Below are 22,686 nucleotides of genomic sequence, written 5' to 3'. Positions count from 1 at the left end.
ATGAGATGCAGTTGAAAAATCCAGTGAGACAAACTAAGATGAATGAACATGTGGGAAGCAACTACAGTCAAAGTGAGTAATATGCTGCATTTTGAGAAATACAAACAAGTAGGAGGGTAGGGATAAAGTGCTTGCACAGAGTAAGCCAGCTGCCTAGAGCTGGGTAGCCAACAATAGTTAATTTGGGAGATGAAGTTACTGTCCCATTGCATTACTTTCCTAAAAGAAATGAGGTAAAACTGGTCTGGCACTTTTGAAAGGCAAGTCAGCAACTGAATCAGTGTCATGAATGACCCTGTTCAGAACTTGTGGCTTTTCCTGAAACACTTGCTGAGTGTGGAGGGGGGAACAAAATAAAAAAAACTTAAACCAAACAAACCACCTCAACAAACAAACAAAAAATCTACCTCAAACAAACAAAAAGCAAAACCAAAACCAGCAAATCCAGAACAGAATTACATATTCTTTTTTATGAATGCTTTGATTTTTCCTATTATTATGGAATTTTTTTTTAGTGTTTGCATGATTATCTTCCAAATAGTCCAGAAAAAACATCTGAACTGGCACAGGGCAATGTATCTTACATCTGTGTCTTCTAACATGCAAACTGGGGAGGTCATGTAGGTGCAGTTTTTAAAGTATGTGTTGTTCTTTTTGTATTGCCAGGCATATTACTAATAATAGGACAATGTGCTCTGTCAGCATGTTTCCTTTACCATGTCACTATTAGCTTTCACAGGAGTCCTTAAGTGTTCTGAAAAAATATGGGCTTTGAATCTAATTGAAACAAGCCTAGTACTGGATACTTCTGGAGGGCATAGATCCCATTCCCCTTCTCTTGCCAAGTTAGAGAATTTGTGTTGGGTGATATTTTTTTACATCTTACTTTTTAAACCTGTATGGTATATCATCTTAGTTGAGTCTCTTAATAAAAATTGCTGTGGTAGCATACAAAAGCAGTAAGCATCTCATGATGTAGAATAATTGTCTTTAAATGGTCTGTAGGGGAGTGGTTGGAACAACTGATCCCTGCAAGTGGGATTCCCACTTATGTTCGTCAGGTAAAAGCATGTCTGTTGTGGTTAAATATTTTAGTTGACACAAGTTGACTCTGCATCCTTTCCAGACCCTGACTCCTGCACAGTTATTAGCATGAGGGCATTCACAGAAAAGGAATCTGTCCCCGGGGCTGTGCTATGTTTGTCTGTAGAATATAGGTAATTATTTTCTTGCTCATACACTTATGTTTATACTCGAAGTACTCTTTAAGCTGCTTGTACTCCTAAGTGTCGTTGTTTTTCATCTATCACCATTCTGTTTCCATTCATCTATCACCATTCGATTTCCATTCACTAATCACCATTTATCTTCATGATGCGTAGCATGGATAGATGACAAAAAGATTGAAAGTGTATCATGGGTTTATAGAAAGAAGAAAATATTTTTTCATTTTGATAAAAATACCACTGACTTACTATGTTTATACTAGTATCTGTATATTTCAATTGTTATTTTGGTTTATTGCTTATTAGGTTTAGTGAGAATCACTCACAGCTCATCCTATCTGTATCTGGTATTCAAGGACTTATGCACTTTTCATTAAACTGCATACATGATTTTGACTTGTGGATGATAGAAAATGAAAGGTGAAATGAAATGGCAACAGAGGTTTTAGAACTGAATAATTCCCCAACCAAGTTATGCAGTTACTTCAGGTGAAAAATTAACAACCTACTGTGCGTGGCATTTTAATAATGTATAGTAAGCTGGTCCCATGTCTGGGGTTTTGTTTATTTATTTGCTTTTTATTCTGTGGGGGATTTGTTGGATTTATTTTTTAATGTTTTGGCACATAAAGAATCAAGGACATTTATGGCGTAAGGTTTATTTAATGCACATGTAATTGTTCAATTTTTTTTTAATACAAAGATGTCTGCATCTCAAACTGCAGTTTTTATGTTCAAGTTGTAGATATGGAGGACTTGATATGATTTTTAGGTGTGGCACTTAGGGGGTTTGAACATGAATTTAGAAATAGCTGTTCAGTAAATTTGCCTCCGTATTAAGTACACAGCCGCTCAACTTCTGACAGGAGTGTACGTTGATTTGAGTATGCGTAGCTGTGTGTGTGCAGGGTGGTGGTGGGGGTTTTATCCCTGCTGTACAGTACAGAAGAGGCTGATTAATGTTCTAATCACTGTAAGTAATATAAATCTATCTTTGGTTTCCGTTTTTGTCTTCCTTTACTTCTTCCCATTGTTTTTTGCCTGGGGAAAAAAAAAAAAAAAGTTGGTTTTGTTTTCTACATTAATCCTGTTTGCCGAGTCTGGGTGGGATGTTTCTGTCAGAGGACACAGCAATGATACTTCTTCATTGTGGAGGCTGGAGGGAAGGGGAAAAGGACATAGTTCATTGCACTAGGGAGTTTGAATTGTTTTGGCATGCAAAGTGGGAAAAGACTCTATTCCTTGTGAAGTCCTGAGCTTGAGGGAGTAACACTAAGCTTTGCTCTACCTCTTCAGTCTCCCTGCTGTGTATAAAAGCAGTTGCCGGGGTGAGAGAGGCCACTGGCTGAGGTAACCCTGAGAAAGGTTTCCATTCCCATCCTGGCTGAGAAGGAGAGGAGAATGTGGAAGTAGGTTTGTTGGGTCTCTAGTAAAAATAAAAAGTCTCAGTCCCCAGCTATAGTTAGGGTCTTTGCTGTCGTTTCCTGTGGATTTTGAGGAATCATTTGAACACATGGGATATTCTTGCAAGTTGTATTTACCCAGATACTGCAACACCTCAAAAACAAACAAAACCTCAGTATCAGCTCTTAACTGATTTGTATGAAGTTACTTGGTTCTTTGACAAAGTGCTCTGTAGATCTAGGATTTTCATAGTGTGCTGGTTTGGGCTCAGGTAGAGTTAGTTTTCTTCTCAGTTTCAAGTATGACGCTGTGTTTTGGGTTTGTGCTGGACACGCTGATGACAATAGAGATGTTTTTGTTGAGCAGGACTTAGAGCCAAGGCCTCTTCTGCTGTTTGTGCTGCCCTGTTGGTGAGGAGACATAATCTAGAAACGTGCAGAAACGTAGACTTAGTTTGTGAATGGTACCGCATCTGATACGTGAAGGACTCCTGTGGAGCTGAATGCTTTGTGTTGCTGCTACTTGAATTGTTCTGTAGAAAACAATTTGGATTCTGTTGTAGTGGTGCTGAGCCAAACCTAATGAAATTCAGCCACTATTTCTGTGTTCCATTGCTTTTTGGGTTCATCTACTCACTGTTGGCTTAAAAACAAAACACAGGGTTTCTGTTCAGAATTAGTTGTGGTTTATGTAACAGGACTGACTTTCCTAGTGCTCTCAGTTTAAAGCTTGAAAGATACAAGTTGAAAGAGAAAATTCAGCCTAAGTGGATTTAAAGGTTAGTGTTTGGATACCTCTATTAATTGCTTAGCATTTCTTATCTAGAATTGTCAAGGCTTATCTCAGCCACTTTAGCTGAATGCTCAATTGTCATAGAATCATTTCAAGTATTAGTGCACATTTTAAATTATTCCAACAACTAAGCAGATATCCCCTCTGGCTCCATTACAAATGTGTTTTAAGGTGCTGAATACTTGAAGGTGACTTCCTATTTCCAGCTTGCACTTCATCAGCAAGGTGATTTGTAACATGTAAATGTAATTGATAGCTCTGCCTGGAATCTGGAGGCTTTGCATAATTCTATTCCTTACTGCTAATTAGTCCACTAGTCAGTTGCTTCTCATATGATCCTTTATATTTTGACAGTCCTAAGAGCAGTATTCATCCTTCGCAGACATTTCTCTAAAACCAGCACACATTCTCTTAAATTCACAATCTCAAATGGGATACTGAGTGAAGACTCCAAAAGGAGGTTCACAACCTAAATACTTCTGGCAGATGACCTGACCTCTGTAAGCAGTAAACCTTTAGGTGTTCTTCATCACACCTGTGCTCTCTGGCACCAATATTTGAAGTACCCTTACTGGTCTGGCTGTTGGGTTCCATGAGGCTGCTTTCTAAAACTGCTTTTAGAGCAAGGTCCTGGTCTCTATACTTTCCTGACATTCTGTGGAGGATCAAGTCAGTTCTTGAACAATTCTTAATTAAAGTAACTTGCTTAAGAAAAGCAGACTCTTGTTATGGAAGCAGTATTCTCTCTGGGGAAGAGTATGTTCCAAACACTTCATTGTTTTGAAAATTCTGTCTCTGAAGATCAAATTCTACATGAGTCTCTGTTACAGTAATCTATTGGTTTGAGATTCAATTTGATTATTTCTAGTGCCATGAAAATGTCTTTAAGTAAGACTTTGTGGCATTTTAATGCAAATGAATAATAAGAGATGGGTGTATGCCAGACTTACTTCCATAAAAATGTAGTAGAAGAAATTATTTAAAGCTTTCTCTTACATTGACATACTGTAAATTAAGCCTATGAAGAACTAAAAAAATCAGAGAGAATAGGAATTGGTTGGAGCTGGGCTGGGTTAATTTTTTGCCTGGATCTTTGTACTGTGTTTCTTAGGTGATTTCTTTGTTATTTTGAATTCAAAGAAAAATGTGAAAAAATATTATTTGTGTCCAACAAAAGAAGGGGCTATAGCTGATGAAAATTAGGAAGAAATCCATCTAGTTGCAAGAGTTGACCTGAGCTGTCCTTTGTTTTCTCCACCTGACATTGGTTCTGCCATTGCATGTGATGAGGGGAAAATATCCGTAGTGCAGAAAGTGCTTGAGGTTTCCAAAAGCTTTAACTCAGGATGAGAACAGTGGCTTACACAAACCGCTCAGATCCCTGCCATCATCTACTGCTTGGGGAAGTGGCAGACCATCATCCAAAGTATTGCACCTCTCTCCTCACCATAAATCTGTCGACTGTTGAAGAAACAGCCATGTTCTGAGGGTGTGTCATAGTTACTTCTGTTTTCTGTGCAGTAGGTCTTGCAACCCCACAACATAGAAAAATATTTTGGCAACAAAAAATGCAAATTAAACAAGTTTAATGACTATCCCAAAAATGTGGTTTAGAACATAACTCAAATCTCAATTTGTTCTGGTCACAGTGGGTCCCGTAAGTGAGATTATTGTTTGTGCTGCTTTGCACAGGGATGCAGATGGGAGCATGTTTTTTAGATGAAGATTTTAAAGGTGTGTTGTTCTGCTTCAGGCTGGAGCCTTCCTCTATACCTCTCTGCTTTCTTTTTCTGAATACTGGTGCTGTTGTTTTTTTCCTAGCAATAAATATGGCTGTCTAACATTCAGTTTTTCAGCACATACTCTGCTCTTAATGAATGTGATCATTTACACAGTGTCACTGTAGTATTGGCATGCTAAATAATTTAGAGAGCTGTGGCAGGTAGATAGCTCTGTGGTGTCTACGTTACTATGGCAATACATTTGCTTAATGTAAATATTAGTCATTCTGACCGTATGAATCTCAGAGCTTCTGACATTATTAGCTGTGTCTGGGAGGTGGGAGTATGCATATCTGAAGGAAAAGTTGTTCTGGCAATATTAATAGTTTAAAGATTACTTTCTTTTTCATAATTCCTTCTGCTTTGTGACCGAGCTGCATAATCTATTGATTGTAATGAACAGAGCAGAACATTTCTACCATTTCTTTATCATGGTTGTAATGCAGCTCAGTTATAAAGAAATACATAACTGTATTCTGATCCTCCAAAAATTCAGCTGACTGAAATGATAGGAAATAAGATCTTGAGGTCCATGAACTTTGCTTCTGATCACACAGTCAAGGCAGTTCAGGAGCACAAGAAATAAAATCAAACTTGGAAGAAAAGTTTCAGGGGTATTACACAGAGTTCCCTGACTTAAAGAGGAAGCTAAGCCTGAGGCTTTTCCATTCCCTCTGTGGGTACCAGCAGGTCTGGAATTACTTAAGAAACACCTAGTTTGTTTGAAAATTATTGCAGAAATGATATGTTAATGAAGTTTGTTTCTTAAATAGTTGTTTATATTTTTTAGTCCATTTTTATGAATAATTTCCAGGGAAAATGAACTACCTTCTGCAAAATCTTCTCTTTATTGCTAACTTATTCCTGATTCTATGAACTATTCTTTGTTATGATCTGCTAGCACCTTTGAGGCATCAAATAGAAGTGGAAAAAGAATTAGATCACAGTCGATAGACTATGTAAAAGCTCAGTCACTTCAGGCCACGAATACTGAGTATACACTGGCAGTATTTTTAACATCTTTATGAACTTTTTGAAACCTCAGTGTGTTAAACTGCTAAGCTTAAGATCAAATCTAAAAAGATTTGTCAGGAATGTGCTGCCCTGTGTTTAGAATAGTCCCCACCCTTCCTGCCAAACATCTGTAATGCAGTATAAGAAAGCATGGTACACAATGAATGATGTCTTTAATTATTTGTAGCGTGGATTATACTGGAGGTTTCTGTGTGCTGCATTCTGACACCAGTGCTGCTCAGCATCTATCTATGTTTGGAACATTATCTGTCAAAGAAGGAAATAATTAAAAAAACAGTAGTAGCCAAGCAAAGACTTCTGGTTTCTTTGAATTTTGCAGAAGAGATTTTACTGGACTTGAATAAGTGTTCTTTACTTTTTCTGTCCCTGAGATGATAAAACTTTCACTGTCAGTGCTTACACATAAGGCAAAACTCCTTACTGGACAAGAATACAAACTAGAGTTGTTAGTTGCCTTTCCGTGGCACTGATGCTCACAAATGCTAGTCTGGAACTCAGGTTAACCTAGGAAAAGTAATTATTTACCACATTTCTTTTCCTGACAACCCTGCCTGTGGGAGTACTGTGGTGTTGGCTGTCTCTTCTTTAAAAATATAGTGTGCTTTAGGTGTATCTGTTGATTGTAGATGCAGAGAAGTATTGAAACATTTAGATTCAGAATGCCTACCAAGTATTAGCATAGTTGAAATAGTAATTGGAGGAGCTTATCTGATTATGCTTTTAGTAAACAAACCATACTCATAAAATGGCTTGGGAAAAGCCACATCCAGTACAATGTATTGGAGGAAAAAGACTGCAGAGGCACTTTCTGCTCTGTGGGAAGAACCTGTGTAGGGAGAGTTGCTCCTGTGGCATCAGGCTGGCAGGGTTTTCCCTTAGGGAAAGAGACCTGATGGTTCTGCATTTTAAAAGTCACAAGTATCCATTTTCAGGACACATTTCTGTGAGGAATACTTTGAGCCCTCAACAAGCAGTTTTTTCTAGGTCTGGCTTCAGGACCTGGTGTGTGCCATAGGACCCATGAGAACAGCTTGGCCGAGTGGGGAAGAGGGGACAGGTTGTGTGTTCCCTTGGCATAACTCATACTGGTGGAGGGCTCAGCTGGCTTGGTGAGCTTGTGGCAGCTCGAATCGACCATTGGAGTAGACTGCTGTCTTTTTTTTTTTTTTTTTTTTTTTTTGCCCAGCTGCAGCCCAGGGTTGGGGATGCTGGGCAGTACTCACAGCTTCTTGCAGGCAGGGATGCAGTGGAATGCTCCACAGAAAGCGGTCTACCAAATGTTTTTTTTCTGACCTCCATAGCATTTCTTTGCTTCTGCTGCTGAAATATGGCACACCTGTATTTTAAAGCTGGGCTGAAAAAAGTGGAACGGATTGTGTTACAAGCTAAATGTTTAAATCAGGTGATAAATTCAAAGGAACAAAAGCGTGTTCGAAAAAGCAGTTGCATTTAATGTTTCACACATGATTTGCTCAGCTAGTTTCTTTTACTGTCACAGTGCAAGTACCTTTTCACTTTTCCCCACAGAAGAAAAAATACTAATTGTTCTGCAGTGCCTTTTTTATGTGTGTAATGAACGTCTGCTTTAGAGTATTACCTTACAAATAAAAACTGGAGATTTTAACTGTGGTGTTTTTATGCTTTTTGTTGTCATTCTTTATATTCTACTTTGAAAAGGTAATGATGGCTGTTGTGTAGTCCTGTGTATGATTCTCCTAGAGGAAGGTGAGCTCGCAGCACTCTTGTGTTGGGATGAGGAGATCCCAGAGGAATGTGTTTCTCAAGCTTGTTCTGACTGTAAATTGTTTCTGGACTGGCACATGTGAGTCCTCACACTGGGTACTGGGTGCTGTTGATCCATGGGTAGCTGGCACTTAATTTTCCCATCTTATCTTCTTTCCATTGCTGTCACAGGACAAATACATGGTGGAGATTAAAAGGGAAAGAATATTATGGCCCTTGGCCTCCTTGTCTTATGATATCCTTAAAAATAATTGTTGTCCATTTAAGTGCTTAAATAGATGTGGCATAGAAATACATAGGCTAATGTAAGGTCTAAAGTGTATTTCCAGTATCCTTTCCAGAAAATGGAGGTGTTTTTATAGTTATATTTGTAGTTTTAACAGAAGGTGGTGGAAAAGGGTGAGAAAAAACCAACAGGTATGGTTTCCAGGATTTTGTTGTTAATTTTGTTAGTATCTCCATGCTTTCTTTTTCTGTTAAGGATTAGAGAGTATATGTCAAGTGTAATTTAATATATTGTAGATACAAAAATATTTGTCAATTAATCCTTGCTGTTACTGCAGTAAGACAAACAGACGCTGTTGAAATCATAGTAATGAGCAATGTTTATGTCGATGTTGCTTCTTCTAACATATATTGTTAGAAGAAGAGGGCTTTGAGTTCTCAGAAGGATCAGGAAAAAGGCACAGAAGGCTAGTGCTTTTTCCCAGCATGACCTCAACAGGTATTTATTTCCAGGTGCAGAACACTTATTTCAGGGCTACAGTAATACTGAAGGATGTGATTCTAACATCCTGCTTGGTTATTATAGTTTAATGCCACTCAGCATTATAATTAGCTTTACTAGACATTAATAAGTGGGTTTAATATTCAAACCATGGTGTTGGAGTTAAGTGTGCCAATGAACCTTATCAGTGGAGCAAAATGTAAATTTTAACTCATTTATCTCATTAGCCTTTAATAAGGCTGTGCTTCGCAAATCAGGGCTGCATCATCTGCCGATTATACCCTCTGATCTGCTAAGCAAAATAGCAATCTAATAATAGCCATACATTGCATGAAATTCTCCCACTGGTGTTCTGAAACACTTCATGTATGAATTTTTTTCATTTAGGGGGCCTTGATTGTGTCTTATCTCTTTTGCACAATGCCAAAATGTAGAAATGAATGTAAGATAAGAATTCATTACTTGTAGGCCCTGGCTTTAGACATGTTTTGCCAAATAGGAGTTTGTGATGGGCTGTAAGTCTAAGTGTGTAGTCTGTAAATCTAAGAGTGTGGTGCATAGGGATTCTGAGAGTTTCTGGGACAGGTAAACGGCCAGACAGTCAACTAAATAATATCAACTTACTGCTTTAATAATAATCAGAGCTTTCCAAAAGTCTGTGGCCCTTGTATTAAGGGAGAAACTGAGATGAGTAATTTGCCTCAGGCCTATGTAAAAGGGAAGAGAATTGGAGGAGAAAAGTAAAGGAGTAAAGTCTCATGGCTTGAACTCTTGTATGCAAGCAGTTACCATTGCAGCTTGTGACGATGATCGCTGTGTGCCCTGCGTATTATTCAGAGCAAGTAAAAAAAATTGAACACATTTGAAGTAATTATTCTAGCAAGTCCAGTTTTGAAGCTTTTCCCCAGCTCATATAGCATTTTCTAAGTCTAAAGAAATTTGTTCAGTTCTTCTAGAAACTTTCAAGCTTTGAAGGTTTCTCAATAAATATTGGTAAGATTCACTGACTGGGAGTGATCAGAGGTGATTCTGGTGTCTGAGGCAACAAACTCAGTCACTCCACTTGTAAGCTGATTTGGTTCAGATTTGCTTCCATGTGGTCTTTTATTTTGAAAAATTTATACTAGCATTCTCAGGTTGAATTTTTTAATGTTTGCATCTCTTTCCAGAGCAACATTAAAGCGGTATTTCAGATACACATAGTCTGTCATGACAGAATCTGTTTAAATGGTTGCTAGGGTGCAAGGGGAATCTCTTTTCTTACCATAGTGTGTTAAACTGATATTTAAATCTCTTTGTAGTGTGCTGAGGGATGCTAGCAGTGTATTTCAATAGCAACAGCTGCTGCCTTCACAGAGGCACAGAGCCTGTTGACTACTTTTGGGCATAGATGGACTATGCTAGTAGTCATCCTTCACAGTACTGTGTTGTATTTTCTGTGTTGATCTTAGTGATGGTCAGGCCATAGGTAGATACATTGTCACAGAGAAAACTCAGCTTTTCCCCCTGTTTAGAGAAAACAAGGGATTTGTCTTCCAGTCCTACTGAGTTAGAGGATGGAGGGGCATTGCCACAACCCCACCTGTACATGTGGAATCCAGTGGTTTTCATTTTAAAGTGTTGGCAACTTTGAGGACTGATTGTTTCCAATTGGGCTGATTGTTGTGGTATCCATAATTGCAGCTGTATGTGCCTTTGGTACTGGCACTCCTGAAGAGAGGCTTTCATAGGATCACAGAATTACTTAGGTTGGAAGGAACATGAAAGATTATCCAGTTTCAGTCCTGCCACCATGGGCAGGGACACTTTTCACTTAGCAAAGTTGTTCAGGGCCCACTCTAACTTGGCCTTGAATACTTCAGAGATTGTGAATACACAACTTCTCTGGGCAGCCTGTTCCACTGTCTCACTACCCTCTGAGTAAAGAACTTCTTCCGTTGCCTAATCTAAACCCCTCCTCTTGTAGTTCAACAACATTTCCCCTTGTCCTATCACTGTCTGTCCATGTAAAAACTTGTTCTCCCTCCTTTTTGTAAGGCCCCTTAAAGTACCGGAAAGCTTTACTGAGGTCTCCCTGGAGCCTTCTTTTTGATGAACAACCCCAGCTCTCTCAGGCTGTCCTTGTAGGAGAGGTGCTTCAGCCTTCAAGTCATCTTTATGGCCCTCCTCCGGACTTGCCCTAACAGGTCCACGTCTCTCCTGTGCTGAGGTCTGCAGACCTGGGTGCAGTATTCCAGGTATGGTCTCACAAGGGTAGGGTTTTCTTCTATACTTCATTAATTTGTCATTAGTCATATACATTTGGTTTTGTGCTGACTTACTAGGAACACCATTTATTTTCCATTAGTTATTTCAGCACAAACACTTGGTTTACGCAAATGCTTCATAAAGTCGCTGGAGGGCTTACTGGGACCATCTGTGACACTCAGGACTGAGGGTAATGTCTTTCAGAGTAAAAGTCTGCTTGAGAAGAGCAGGGATGTCTGAACTGCCTGACAGTTCTGAAACAGCAGGGAAGGGCTTTATTATTGCAGTAGCTGTGGCATGAATTACTGTGCAAGTATAATGTTACCTGTGGGGCAAGGTGAAGATAAAGCAGAGCGGAGATGGCAGGGTATGTGGTGACAGTAGAAATACTGGGAGTTTTGTTTTAGCAGAGCAATAGCTGGTGAATGATGTAACAGTTTTGCATATTCTAAAGTACTTTCATAACTGATGAAACAGTTACGAAAAAAAATTAGTTTGACATATTCAGAGGTTGGAAAAATAATGATAAATTTTTAAATTCAGTGTCAAGAACCATGTCCTCAGGAATAAAGTCAGAGGCACCACTTTCAAATGTGCTGTGGTTATAGCTGACAGCTGTTCAAGGTCTGTGCATACAAACAGATTTCCTCCTGCCTTTTTGAACTGCTTCTGTCTTCAGCTTGGGAGCTCTCTGAGGACTGGTGTGTCAGATCTGACAGGATACTATAACTTCTGCAGCTCTGACAGCCTTACACGGGAGAACAGAACGGAAGGTGAGAAGCTGCAGGGTTCCCCAAGACACACACAGACACTCCTCAATTTCAGAACTGTGCAGGCAGGAATGAACAACCTGGTGATGGGTGGAACCTGTGCTTTCCCACGCCAGTGGAAGCCTCCATAGGTGTTACAAAATTAGATGGGAGAGGCTGTGGTTTGACTTTCGGTTATCTGTGCTGAGAAGCATTCCTACCAGGGCTGACATCCAACTCTCTTATTTACTAGGCTTTCAGTATTGGTCATTCCAAGTGTTAAAAAATTTAAATAGTAATTAGATTTTATTTTTACTTGAATCTGATACTTGCTTCACCTTTTAGTAGGTACATTTTTGAGGTTCTGTGTTTTTCAGGGCACTCCTTCTATAAGATGAATAGTTTTCATTTGCAATTTGTTAGGTTATTTGCCTTCTTTTACTCTCCAGGGTGTGTGACAGTTGCTAGTTTATCTGCATTCCTTTCTGGACTAGAAAGACACCTGTATTTCTGTTTGTGTTTTCTCAAAGGTTCAAAGGCAAGACTGAAAAAAAATTATACAGAATTGCTATCAAAGTGTCAGATTACCGTGATAATCTTTTTATAATTGTTCCTCTGATTGTTTATCAGTTTCTTTTTTTTGCATGCTGGCAACCTGTCTGAGACAGGTGTTGTGTAGACTGTATATGTTTCATTTTTGGCCATTGCATTCATGTGTTTCATTATCCAGGGAAAGGCATTCACACGAATGGGACATGCTGTAATGATACTCAGTTGCAGAAGACTAGGTGGTGTAAAAGTGTAAAATGTTTTCATAGTAGAGTAGCCTTATGTTAGGAGATCAGAGATGCAGAATTAATTTGCACTCTGCGTAATGAAAAACTTAACACTGTTTACATGACACAAATAATTTTGTTCCTAGGAAAGCTGGAGAAGCTTCAAGGGGAAAACATCTACCACCTGTATAAAATGCAATGTAACTAAATGGAAATATAAATAACATGTAGATTTTTCTTTGATCTAGCTTTTTATGCACTAAACATCATAAAAATGCCAACACTCAATTTTTGATTTTCTTGTTTACTGCCCTATGTATTAAAAGCAAAAAATTTAACCTACATACAGAAATCTATAGTCTGCCAAAAGTCCCCCCACCATGCAAATCTGTACTAATACTTTTAAATAAGAATGTCACTGCAGGGGCGAGGCTGTTTTTCCATGGAGCTGTGCTCATAGATGGGTTATTTTATTGAGGTTCTCGACTTCATTACAGGAATTAATATAACATGGATCTTCAACTTCTGCTTGTCTGCTCTGAGTTGGAATAGAAAGGGAGAGGGAGAGTAGTGTTTCTCTGCAGTTTCCTATGACTTGAGTACCTGGGGTTTAGTGCATTGGGAATGGGGAGCTGGAGAGGTAGGATAGGATTTTGTAAGGAAGTATTCATTTTGCAATTTCCCCCCCTTTTATTCTTCCACGCCTTTGTTCTTCAGTGTACATTGAGATATAATAATTTTTGTGTCTCATCTTAAACACTAATATTTATTCAGTGGTTTTGCCCAAGTTTGACAATTGCAAATCATTAACAAATTTTTGCAAGGGGCTTTCTCTTTGTCAAACTTGAACATAATTTAGGACAAAGTAAGTTCACTGGCTTCTGGAGCTTTCTCCAAGCTAAATTGGAAATGTCTGATACAAACAATACTTGTTCAAGAGTTCTGTAGTTTCTATCTTTCATTTAATTATTTTAAAGAAGGAAAGAAAGCTGACAAAAACACATTTATGTTTAAAAGTATCAATCCACTAAATATAACATTTTGCCTCAAGGCCTACCTAATATGAGGCAGTAGATGTAAATAGGGCAAGATAAGAAAATAACCTTTCAGATTTTAGTAGTTCATTAAGTTGACTAAGTTTGAAGGGTAGTTTGTGATGGGCTTTTGCCATGCTACAGTGCACTGAAACAGTTGTTCTGAAGCTCTGTAACGAGATGCTTTTGCTCATTCCCTTTGTTCATTAGTTCATCATGTCGCTAACATGCTATCATTTCAGAGTGTAGGAAATAATGCTGACTTGGTGGATAAGTAGCTTGGGGTGGTAATTATCTCTAAAATGAGTAGTTTCAATAACTGTGTGCAGAAGATAAATGACAAATTCAAGTTATGTAGTCAATTATTATAGTCCATGTACTATAATGAACTTATTGAGAGGTATAGAAGGGTTTTACTGTGTTATAGCTACTTAAATTTAGATAGAGTTGTAAACTGATTTTTTCCAGGAAAAAGAGAACTTTGTGTTGTGAATGAAGTTTTGGGAGGAGAAATAAATATGCTTATAGATTATGTTAAAAACTATGCAATAACCATTCTATACATAACATTTTTGATTTTATGGAATATTCTGTCCTTTTCTGGTACTTTTAGTTTGAAAAGAGGATCATAAAGAGAAGTATCATATGCATGTGAGCAAGAGAGCAAGTCTGCAGAATGGAAGTTCTTTTCTCAGTGCAAACTTGGCACCAATCCTCTTGGGAAGCTTGTTGTTTAGTTTCTTTGCTTATTGGTCAAATAATCAGGGTAGTCTTAATGGTGTTTTACTGCTGATTCTTGTGTTTGGACTATATTTTGAACCTGCCGAATCAACTTAGAGTGTGGAAATTAAAAAAAAAAAGTGGCTTCTCTATCATGAAATACAATGTTGAGAATATATGTGTATTTGCATTTTATTGTGATTAGTGTTGAAAGCACACGTGTCTTCTTTAAATGCCACTTTGTACACTTGAGAACATTATTCTTGGACTTCTTATGCTTATTATAATGAGTAATTTGACATGTTGTACAAATGACTTGAAAAAGTGTCTTACATATTATCGCTATAGTCATAAAATATATAGTTTAATCTTGTTTTCTGTAATCTACTTATGATAATTACAGGTATATTGATAACATTTTTCTAGATCATCTTTCTCTTGGGAAGGTAGTATTTCCTGTTCTGTATGATGGTGTTCTGAAAGTAGTTTTAAATCTTCAGAATATAGAGTCTTCTACTGTTTTGCTGGTCTCATTCATCTTTCTGTCAGGAAGGCTTTCTAGAAAGGCAACTTAATAATTTCCTATGAATTTATTTTATACTTTTAGCTACAGAAACTGTTTTACCTTTCTCAAAAACAATCTAAACAACAAAAATGTTCCATCACTTCAGCATCACAACTTCAGGAAACATGTGCTTTCTCTAAATTACAAGCATGTTGGGGCTGGGTTTGTGTGTCACATGGGTGTCAGAATTATCTTGGAAAGCAAAATTGATGCACAGAGTACATGGGTCACTTTGATTTCTTTCTTCCACTAACATAAGCAGAACATAAAGTAGGTTTTGTTAAATGTCTGCTTTCTGATGTGTTGCTCCCTCCCATTCCTGGATAGTGATGAATTTTGAAATAAACCCTGTACAGATTCTCAGTAAAGATGAAGACATTGGCAACATCTTTTTAGCAATAATTCATTTCAGTTATGGCAAAAAATTACTAGTCTAGACATAGCATGGGATATTTGTTATTCACTATATGTGAAATAATGGAAAGTAGATTCTTTCACTCAGTGACGTGTGCTGTGCCCTCTGGAGTTGGTTTGTTTCTCTTTGAAACTTGGTATGGAAACATTTGCAGTACAAAGTTTTAAACTGAGGTTTGTTTTGCTTGTAATGTGTGTCTCACAGAGTACAAGACCAAATGCTCTGGTCTGTGGGCCTTGGACATTTTTATGACTTGGTTTTCTGTGGAAGTAGTCTTTTTTGGGGTCATCAATTTTGTTGGTGATGTGGGAATGAACCAGCAAAGCTAAAGCCTTTGAACTGATTTCAGTTCAATGACAACTGCATTCTTTAGTGTGTAGGTAGAAGAGAGCTTTTCTGAACTGCTATTTTTAAGGCCTTTTTTTAAGTTCAGTTTTGATAACCTTTTGTCTAGTAGCAGACTAGACACCTCAGTCATATTGTGCCACAATGCTATTGGGAATAGAGAAGTATCTATCTTGGATTTTAAGAATCCTAGCTGCTATTTTATTATTATGATTTTAACCAATGTAATCTGTATTTTGAACCACTAATTGTTACTGAATTGTTGCCTTTCTGTAGTAGGCTAAATGTGAGGACATAAAATAGAACAGAGAAACAGGTTTATTATATTTATCTCTCATAAAAAGGATCAAGTCATACCATTAGAATAACAACCATATTTTTTTTTCTTTCTCTAGCTTCAGAATTATGACCTAGGGATATGAATATGTAGTTCATTCCTCCTGGGACTTTGCAAACATAGCTTCAGTAATTTATGCTCTCAAGTTCCAGTGAAATTGCCTATGTGCAAATGAGTGTGGTAGATGAACATACCCTGTGGTGTAACAGGTAAATCGGGCCCTTTTCCTGAGCAGGTCAAAGTCTCTGTTAAGTATTCTATGTTGCTTAATTCCTGTTTTCTTGAGCAGTCAGTGCCATTTTTCTGCTTTGGTAATATGACCTTTGATGAACCATCTTTGCTGGTTAGCTGTTTACCTTCCTGGGTACACTCTGTGTAATTTCAGCCTAACCCATCAATGCGTTTTGGACCATACTCCCTAACTGGCATCTGTGTCCTTTCATTTTGGCTGCCCCATGCAGCAGGAGTCTCTGAGGGCCTGGCGTGTGGCTTAGCCCGTGTCCCAGTGCATAGGCTGCCAGCAGGAGTTGATCCTGTTGCTTGCCCTTGAAGCAGGCTTGTTTATGCCAGTGCAGCACTGCTGGGCTGGGGCTGCCAGCTGGGCCTTGGGGTGTCACTGCTGCTTGCTTGCTGTGGGGGAATTGCCTCTTGGTATGTGTGGAGAACCATGCAGTTATTTAATGCTGGAACCTGGACCTCCTAATATATAATACTGTAGGATTATACAGATCACATGAAGAGCTTAGTGGTAGTCTGATTGAGCTAATGTGAATCTACAATAAATACGTGAGTAGTGTAGCTCCCCAGACATTTGATAAAAGATGAATTGTGGTTTTTAACTGAAGCAGGCTGACTGTAGATGGGACAGGAAGATTTTTTTGTCTCATTATTAAACATACTTTGTGTAGTTTCTCTCATGAGAGAGATCGTTAGGCAGTCTCTGTGGGGACAAGGCACAAGACATTCTTACTTTCATGTTAGCATTGGATTAAATTGTGCTTGATGAGAACAGATTGATACTTTGATTAACTACACTGCTTTAAAATTTGTGGTGTCTCGTTCTCTGTTGGGCTTTTAAGCAGATAGCTTTATCAGTGTAAAACATCTTGTCCCACCTACACATGGAAGGCTTAGCATGTTTGCAAATACTGGGTAGAAAAGCTGGATTGAAGAAAGCTGCCTAAATGTGAAATGCTTGCTTGAGGTAGACGAAGGACAGGAGAAATTGGGACTGCAGCACTGAAGTATGAAAGGAGAAGTGAAGATTGTTCACATAGTTGAAATGATTCCTCTAGTAATCTGCTTCAGCTTTCTTGCTAGTAGAGCTTCTGAAGGTGGGTAGGACTTAATGAAAATGAGGATTCCTTGATGCAGTGACTTCTAACCACTGACAGTTTCGCAGTTGCCTACAACAGACCTACTGTTCTCCAGTGAACAACCTGTAATCCTTCTGCACTCTTGTGGTGATTATATAGGGTCATGAAGGGTGGGGATGTGACTGCTCTTCATAGGCTTTGCTTTTGTACCAAAACTTTGTTACAAGCACTAGGAATCGTTTTCTGTGAAAGGATTGATGTCTTTGGAGCACTGTTGTTAATAAGATTTAAACCCTCTTCCTGATCATAGTCCCTAAAGAAAATCTGACAAATTCATGCAGAAGGCTCTCTTTTCAATCAAAAACAAATCCTGAACAAGGTCCCTTTTAAGTTGAAACTAAGCTGAGGCATGCTAAAATTTGACTCTCATTTTTCTCCTGCTTCCCTCATCCACTTAGCAGAGACTGCAGAGGTATGATTGCATAGCTGTGAGCAAGACCGTATAATTTCCCTCTGCTTTATTGAAGCGGTCTAATTTCAAGCCCCTTTATGCTATACTGATCCATGTAAAAGTTTTGATACATGCTTTTTATTTCACTGCCATCGAGGCTTCTCTGTTGCCTCTTGTACCTGACTGACAGGGCAGAAAGCTTTGGCCTGTAGAGAGCAAAAGTGCAATATCTGATAACAGAGGTTTGCTTGTGTTTGTGAATTATTGAGCATGGCATCTTAATGTCTCAACAGAAGACAACCTTGATAAATTGCACAGCCTTGCAGCATATTTTATGCCTTCTTCACTGTGTTACTGTATTAGGCTGCGCATTTTTTGTCTTATGCATTGCCTGGGAAACCCCAATCCTGCAAATTTTGTGCTGGTTTGGTTTTTTTTTTTAATGCAAAAGTGGAGTTTTTGAGAAGAGACACTCTACTGTGAGAAGACTTCACAAGGGATTCTCTGCTAGGCTGTTCTTCCTAGTGTACTTCGCAGTAAAATAAGTACTTGTTTTGATTGAGGTGCTCAGCCCTGTTATCTGCTGTGTGAAAAGAGCTGATGGCTTCCAGGATTCTGAAAGAAAACTGAACGTAGACATCCTCCCATGAGCCCAATGACTGAGTCTTGTGGACTGCTGCTTTTCTTCAGCTGGAATTGTACTAAAGCTTTTTGAAATAGCTCTAGAAGGCATATGTAAGTGGGCTTGACCTTGTGATAGGGTTAAACAACTGCTAGATAAGATACGAAAGATTTACCTGCTAAGAAGGTTCTGTCACTGTATGGCAGAGTCCAAGTACTAAACTGAGCTGAGGCTTTTGGAAGTAGAATTTTGAATGGACTACATGAGAGGTATAACTTGTCAGGGTTATCAAATGGTGGAGTAATAACTTGATCAGGATTTAGTAGAGACAAAAGGCTAAATTATTGTAAAATTTTAATAATGAACTGAATAAAATAAATGGTTAGTTTTGTTCTTAGTGGCCCCTGAGTTCACTTCTACTTTTTCCTGCAAGAATTGGTGTTTTATAAGCTAATTTACTTCCTCACCTTTGGACTCATTCTGGTTAGGTTATTTGTCTTGTTTAATTGAAGTGAGATTTAATTCACAGGGAATGATGTGATATTACATTTAGTGTTGCACATTTGATCTTGCAATATAATCAGGAAAACCTAATCCAGTAACAAAATCTGCTTACAATGAATGTAGTCTGTCTGATACTGCTATAACTACAGCATGTTGTTAGATTGAAATGTATCTTACAAGATATTCTCTCATCCAATTCAATTACTTTTTAAAATAGGGATGCTGTTTTTAGGACCTATTCTGTGACCACTTAAGTTGTCAAAAGCTTTTTGAAACACTATTACAGAGTTTGAAGTCTTTAAAGCCTACACAATATATTAGTGTTTTGTATTACTAAGGAAATCCCAGCATCCCAAGACACGTTTGAAACTGGAAATATTTTCTTCCTTATGGGAATTGAATTGAACATAGAAATATTATTGCACATTTCAGTCTGCGCTGCTGTCTTGTTAGTTTTAGATTTGTGGTTTTCTGAACCCTAACCCTAGGCCTAACCCTAACTCCAACCCTAGGCCCAGCAGTAGCACCAGCCTTGGACGGAGGCTAGTGGCAAGCAGAAAGACGTGGAGTGAGCCATGCTGTGGCAGTCCTGTGTTCCCCTTGGCATGCTGCTTTTCTCTGCTGTGTGCTTGAACTGTCTCCATCTGGAGAGTCTTACAGCACTGATTTTTATCAGAATTTGTGAAGATAGCCATAGTCTCCCTTATTGCTTTTTATCACAAGTACTGGAGACTGATGTGAAGTCAGTGATTCTGTGCTGCTAATGGAATTTGTCATGTTATAGGTAGATATGTAATATTAGTTTCTTTCAGCTAAATTCTTAAACAACATGCAAAGGCTACATTGAAACAACCTCTAAGTTGTCAAATGAAGGAACTCATAAATTGCCTCTGCTTTGTTAATTAACTTCTCTTACTTAATCTTCTGATACCATCTTTAATTACATTATCATATTAGTTTTTCCAAAGCTGCTTGCTTCATGCAGTGTAGAGATCTTCTAAAAGGGTGAATTAGGGTTGGAAAGTGAAGGATACTTTTGCCTGGAGGAGTCTGCTGGACTTCTACCAACATGGAAGATTTCTGTTTGCAGGAGATGCTGGCAAAGAGGAACCAGCAGGGAATGGGCAGGTGATCTGAAGTATATGTCAGTTAAATATTCCTTGGATTATCAGCTATGGTATTAGGCAAAGTACTTAGAGCAGGCTTTTTCTAAATGGGGTGTAAGCATGCATCATGTTTTTGCAGTGTTTCTTGGTAGAAATGTTTAGTGCTCAGAGTGGCAAATGCATTGCCAGAAGGTGTGCATTTAAGGTATAGTGGTATCATTACTTAAGGAAGTCATGATAAAAGCACCCAGATCCTGGGTCTTTCAAGTTAGGTTCTCAAATCCATTTGCTCCTTTATCTCTGATTATTTTTGTGTGTGGGTTGTAGTTTTTTGTTTTGTCTTGCTTTGTTTTGTTTTTTCTCTGCAGGAACATCAGTAATGTAGAAATAGTACATACAATTCATTTTCACAGGATTGTTTAACAAGTAGCAGTGTACTGGCAAGTGCCTTTAAATAAACGAGCACATGAGCTAGTTCTTACTGGTTGTGCACAATCCTCTCCACTGCATCTGGTTCCAGGTGGTTTATAATCTGGAGAGTAGTTTGTATGGCGTGCCAGCTTCATTCTGGAAGTGGTGTCACCCAAACAGATAAAGTGTGCAGGATTTATGCTGGTTATGCTGGCTTCTCCACACATGGAATATGTTATCTGCAAAAAGGGTGGGCTAGATTGTGTTACTTGTGTTGTGTGAGAGTGCTTAGCAGATGCATAGGAAATACATTGTAAATGCTGAAAGAAGCAGGGTTAGAATAAAGATTGAATCTTGAACATATGAAAATATGTCTGTATATAGATACACAGGGAAGTGCATAAGCTCCTTGCTTGCCTCAGAAATCTTAACGGTTGGACCCTGTATATTTTCAAACTCTTTTAAAATGGCAAAAGTCACTGCTACTTTTGAGACAGGCTGGATGTTTTCCTGTGCTAGCAGTTTCAAGAATATAAACAGAGCACACATACAGGGAGCAGAGGTGTCTGCTACAGAGAAAAGTTTTTCATCTTTTAAGATATGCACAGAGAAATCCCTTCTATACTGGCAAAGAATTGCTGTGTGGGATTTGGCAGCTCATGCTACAAAAAAATTCTGTTTGTTGTTGGGCGCTTTTGGTTAGGCTTTTTTTTTTTTTTTTTTGCTGTGGTCCCAAAATGAAATAAATTAAATACCTAGTTGGTTTACAAAAAGGAGAATAAAAATGTAAGCTTTATAAAAAGTAAAAGGGTGGGGGGAGAAGCTGTGTGACTTAGATACTGGTGTGTGAGGGACTACTATGTTCTCTTAAGCCTCTCAGATATCTGCAAGATATCAATCTTTGTTTCATTTTAACTTTTCCCTGCAGGTGTGCAACTACTTTGATACTCATATATCTAGGATATTAAATAATGAATGAATGGCATGTTTCAGTGTTTGATCCTATTCTCATAGTCCTTTAATATGACATCTCAGTTTATTTGGCTTTGGATACATGAAGGTTTTATCTTTCATGTTGTTTAGTTTTGTTTACTTTGGTATTGATAGAGATGCACCCTTCTTTGTGAATACGGTGCTCTACGTATGTTTTCAACCATTTATGATATGGTTTCTGGCAGAACACTTCTAAGAATTTGTAATTATATCTGTTATTGGAAGATATTAAAAAAATAGAGAAATAACCTCTACTTTTTTTTACCTGTGCATTCTATGCAACATTAGTTACTTAGTAACTCTGAACAGACATGGTCAGATGGCAAAAGCGTCATAATGAGAAACTAAAAATGCAGTGATATGCATGAAATGTTTATTGCATAAACTTCTGTTGGGCTTGTTTATTTCAGTAGCACCTTATTACAGTCACTGATCTCAAAAGTTTGAGCATTATAAGCTATTATCATGATCAAAAGTCTAAGATGATCCCATATAACATGCTTTAAAAAATTCTGTCCTCAAACTGAATTACAAGAAGAAAAGTTTGTGTTCTCTTTAAGAATGTGCTTTTCTGTTAGAAATTATAATTTGATGTGCACTGGTACATGTGTGGTACATTTCTTTTTGGTTTTGTTTTCTTTTTAACAGATTTCTGTGGGTACCAAAGCACAGGACACAGTATCAACCTCATCATGATGCTTGAACATCTATAGCTCACTGGAGGATTTTAAAAAGAAATTCAGCATGACCTAGTTGGCTTGACCTATGGAAATTTTATAATGTCCTCTGGAACAAGTATCAGCAGAAATAGGCAGGCTCCCAGCCTGCAGGGTGTTGACCCAGAAACATGCATGATAGTGTTTAGAACACATTGGGCACAGGTAATGTTAATTAGTTTATTGATTGAAGTAAGCTGCATTAATACAAATTTGCTTCATTCTTTCTTTTGGGATAATCCTGAATTGCTCAGGAACAAATGTCTTTTTATGCAGAATGTAGTAGATGACACTGAACTATTTTTAAAACGCCAAGATAATTGACCTTTCAAGGTCTGGTTAGCCTTTACTAATCACACTTGGAGCTCTGGATTTGCATCTAAATGGGAAGTGGTAGGACATGGTAATGTCTTATTGAAGGCCTCGATCTTCTTACTGGCTTTCCTATTGATTCATTGTGACTTGCACCCTATTGCAGACTTCTGTGCTTCTTTTCTTTGTGCTGGGTAAGTCTTGCCTAGCCTTTGTAAAGTAAATTAGATGCACAGTGCAAGGCTGTATGCACTCTTGTTTATTATGGAGAGATGTAGGTGATACAATTCAGCATATTCTACAAATTGTTTGCATGTCATCAGGATTGTAATTACTTTTAAGCAAAAATGTTTTGCTGT

The 22,686-nt window shown here is 38.1% G+C and overlaps 1 protein-coding gene across 3 annotated transcripts in view; it reads left to right on the top strand.

Moving 5' to 3' along the window:
* Positions 1–22,686, top strand: part of FHIP1A (FHF complex subunit HOOK interacting protein 1A) — an 80,238-nt gene that overhangs the window by 22,312 nt on the left and 35,240 nt on the right. For all 3 annotated transcript variants that reach the window (XM_068187293.1, XM_068187292.1, XM_068187294.1), the window contains one exon: positions 21,948–22,180. In XM_068187293.1, the coding sequence (XP_068043394.1) occupies positions 22,079–22,180 (102 nt within the window). In that variant the 5' untranslated portion in view covers positions 21,948–22,078. The remainder of the gene's footprint in view (positions 1–21,947; positions 22,181–22,686) is intronic.

Source organism: Anomalospiza imberbis, chromosome 4 (assembly GCF_031753505.1).
Source record: "Anomalospiza imberbis isolate Cuckoo-Finch-1a 21T00152 chromosome 4, ASM3175350v1, whole genome shotgun sequence".
Taxonomy (NCBI): Eukaryota; Metazoa; Chordata; class Aves; order Passeriformes; family Viduidae; genus Anomalospiza; species Anomalospiza imberbis.
The sequence above is the reverse complement of the archived record's forward strand: the minus strand, read 5'-3'. Positions and strand labels throughout refer to the sequence as shown.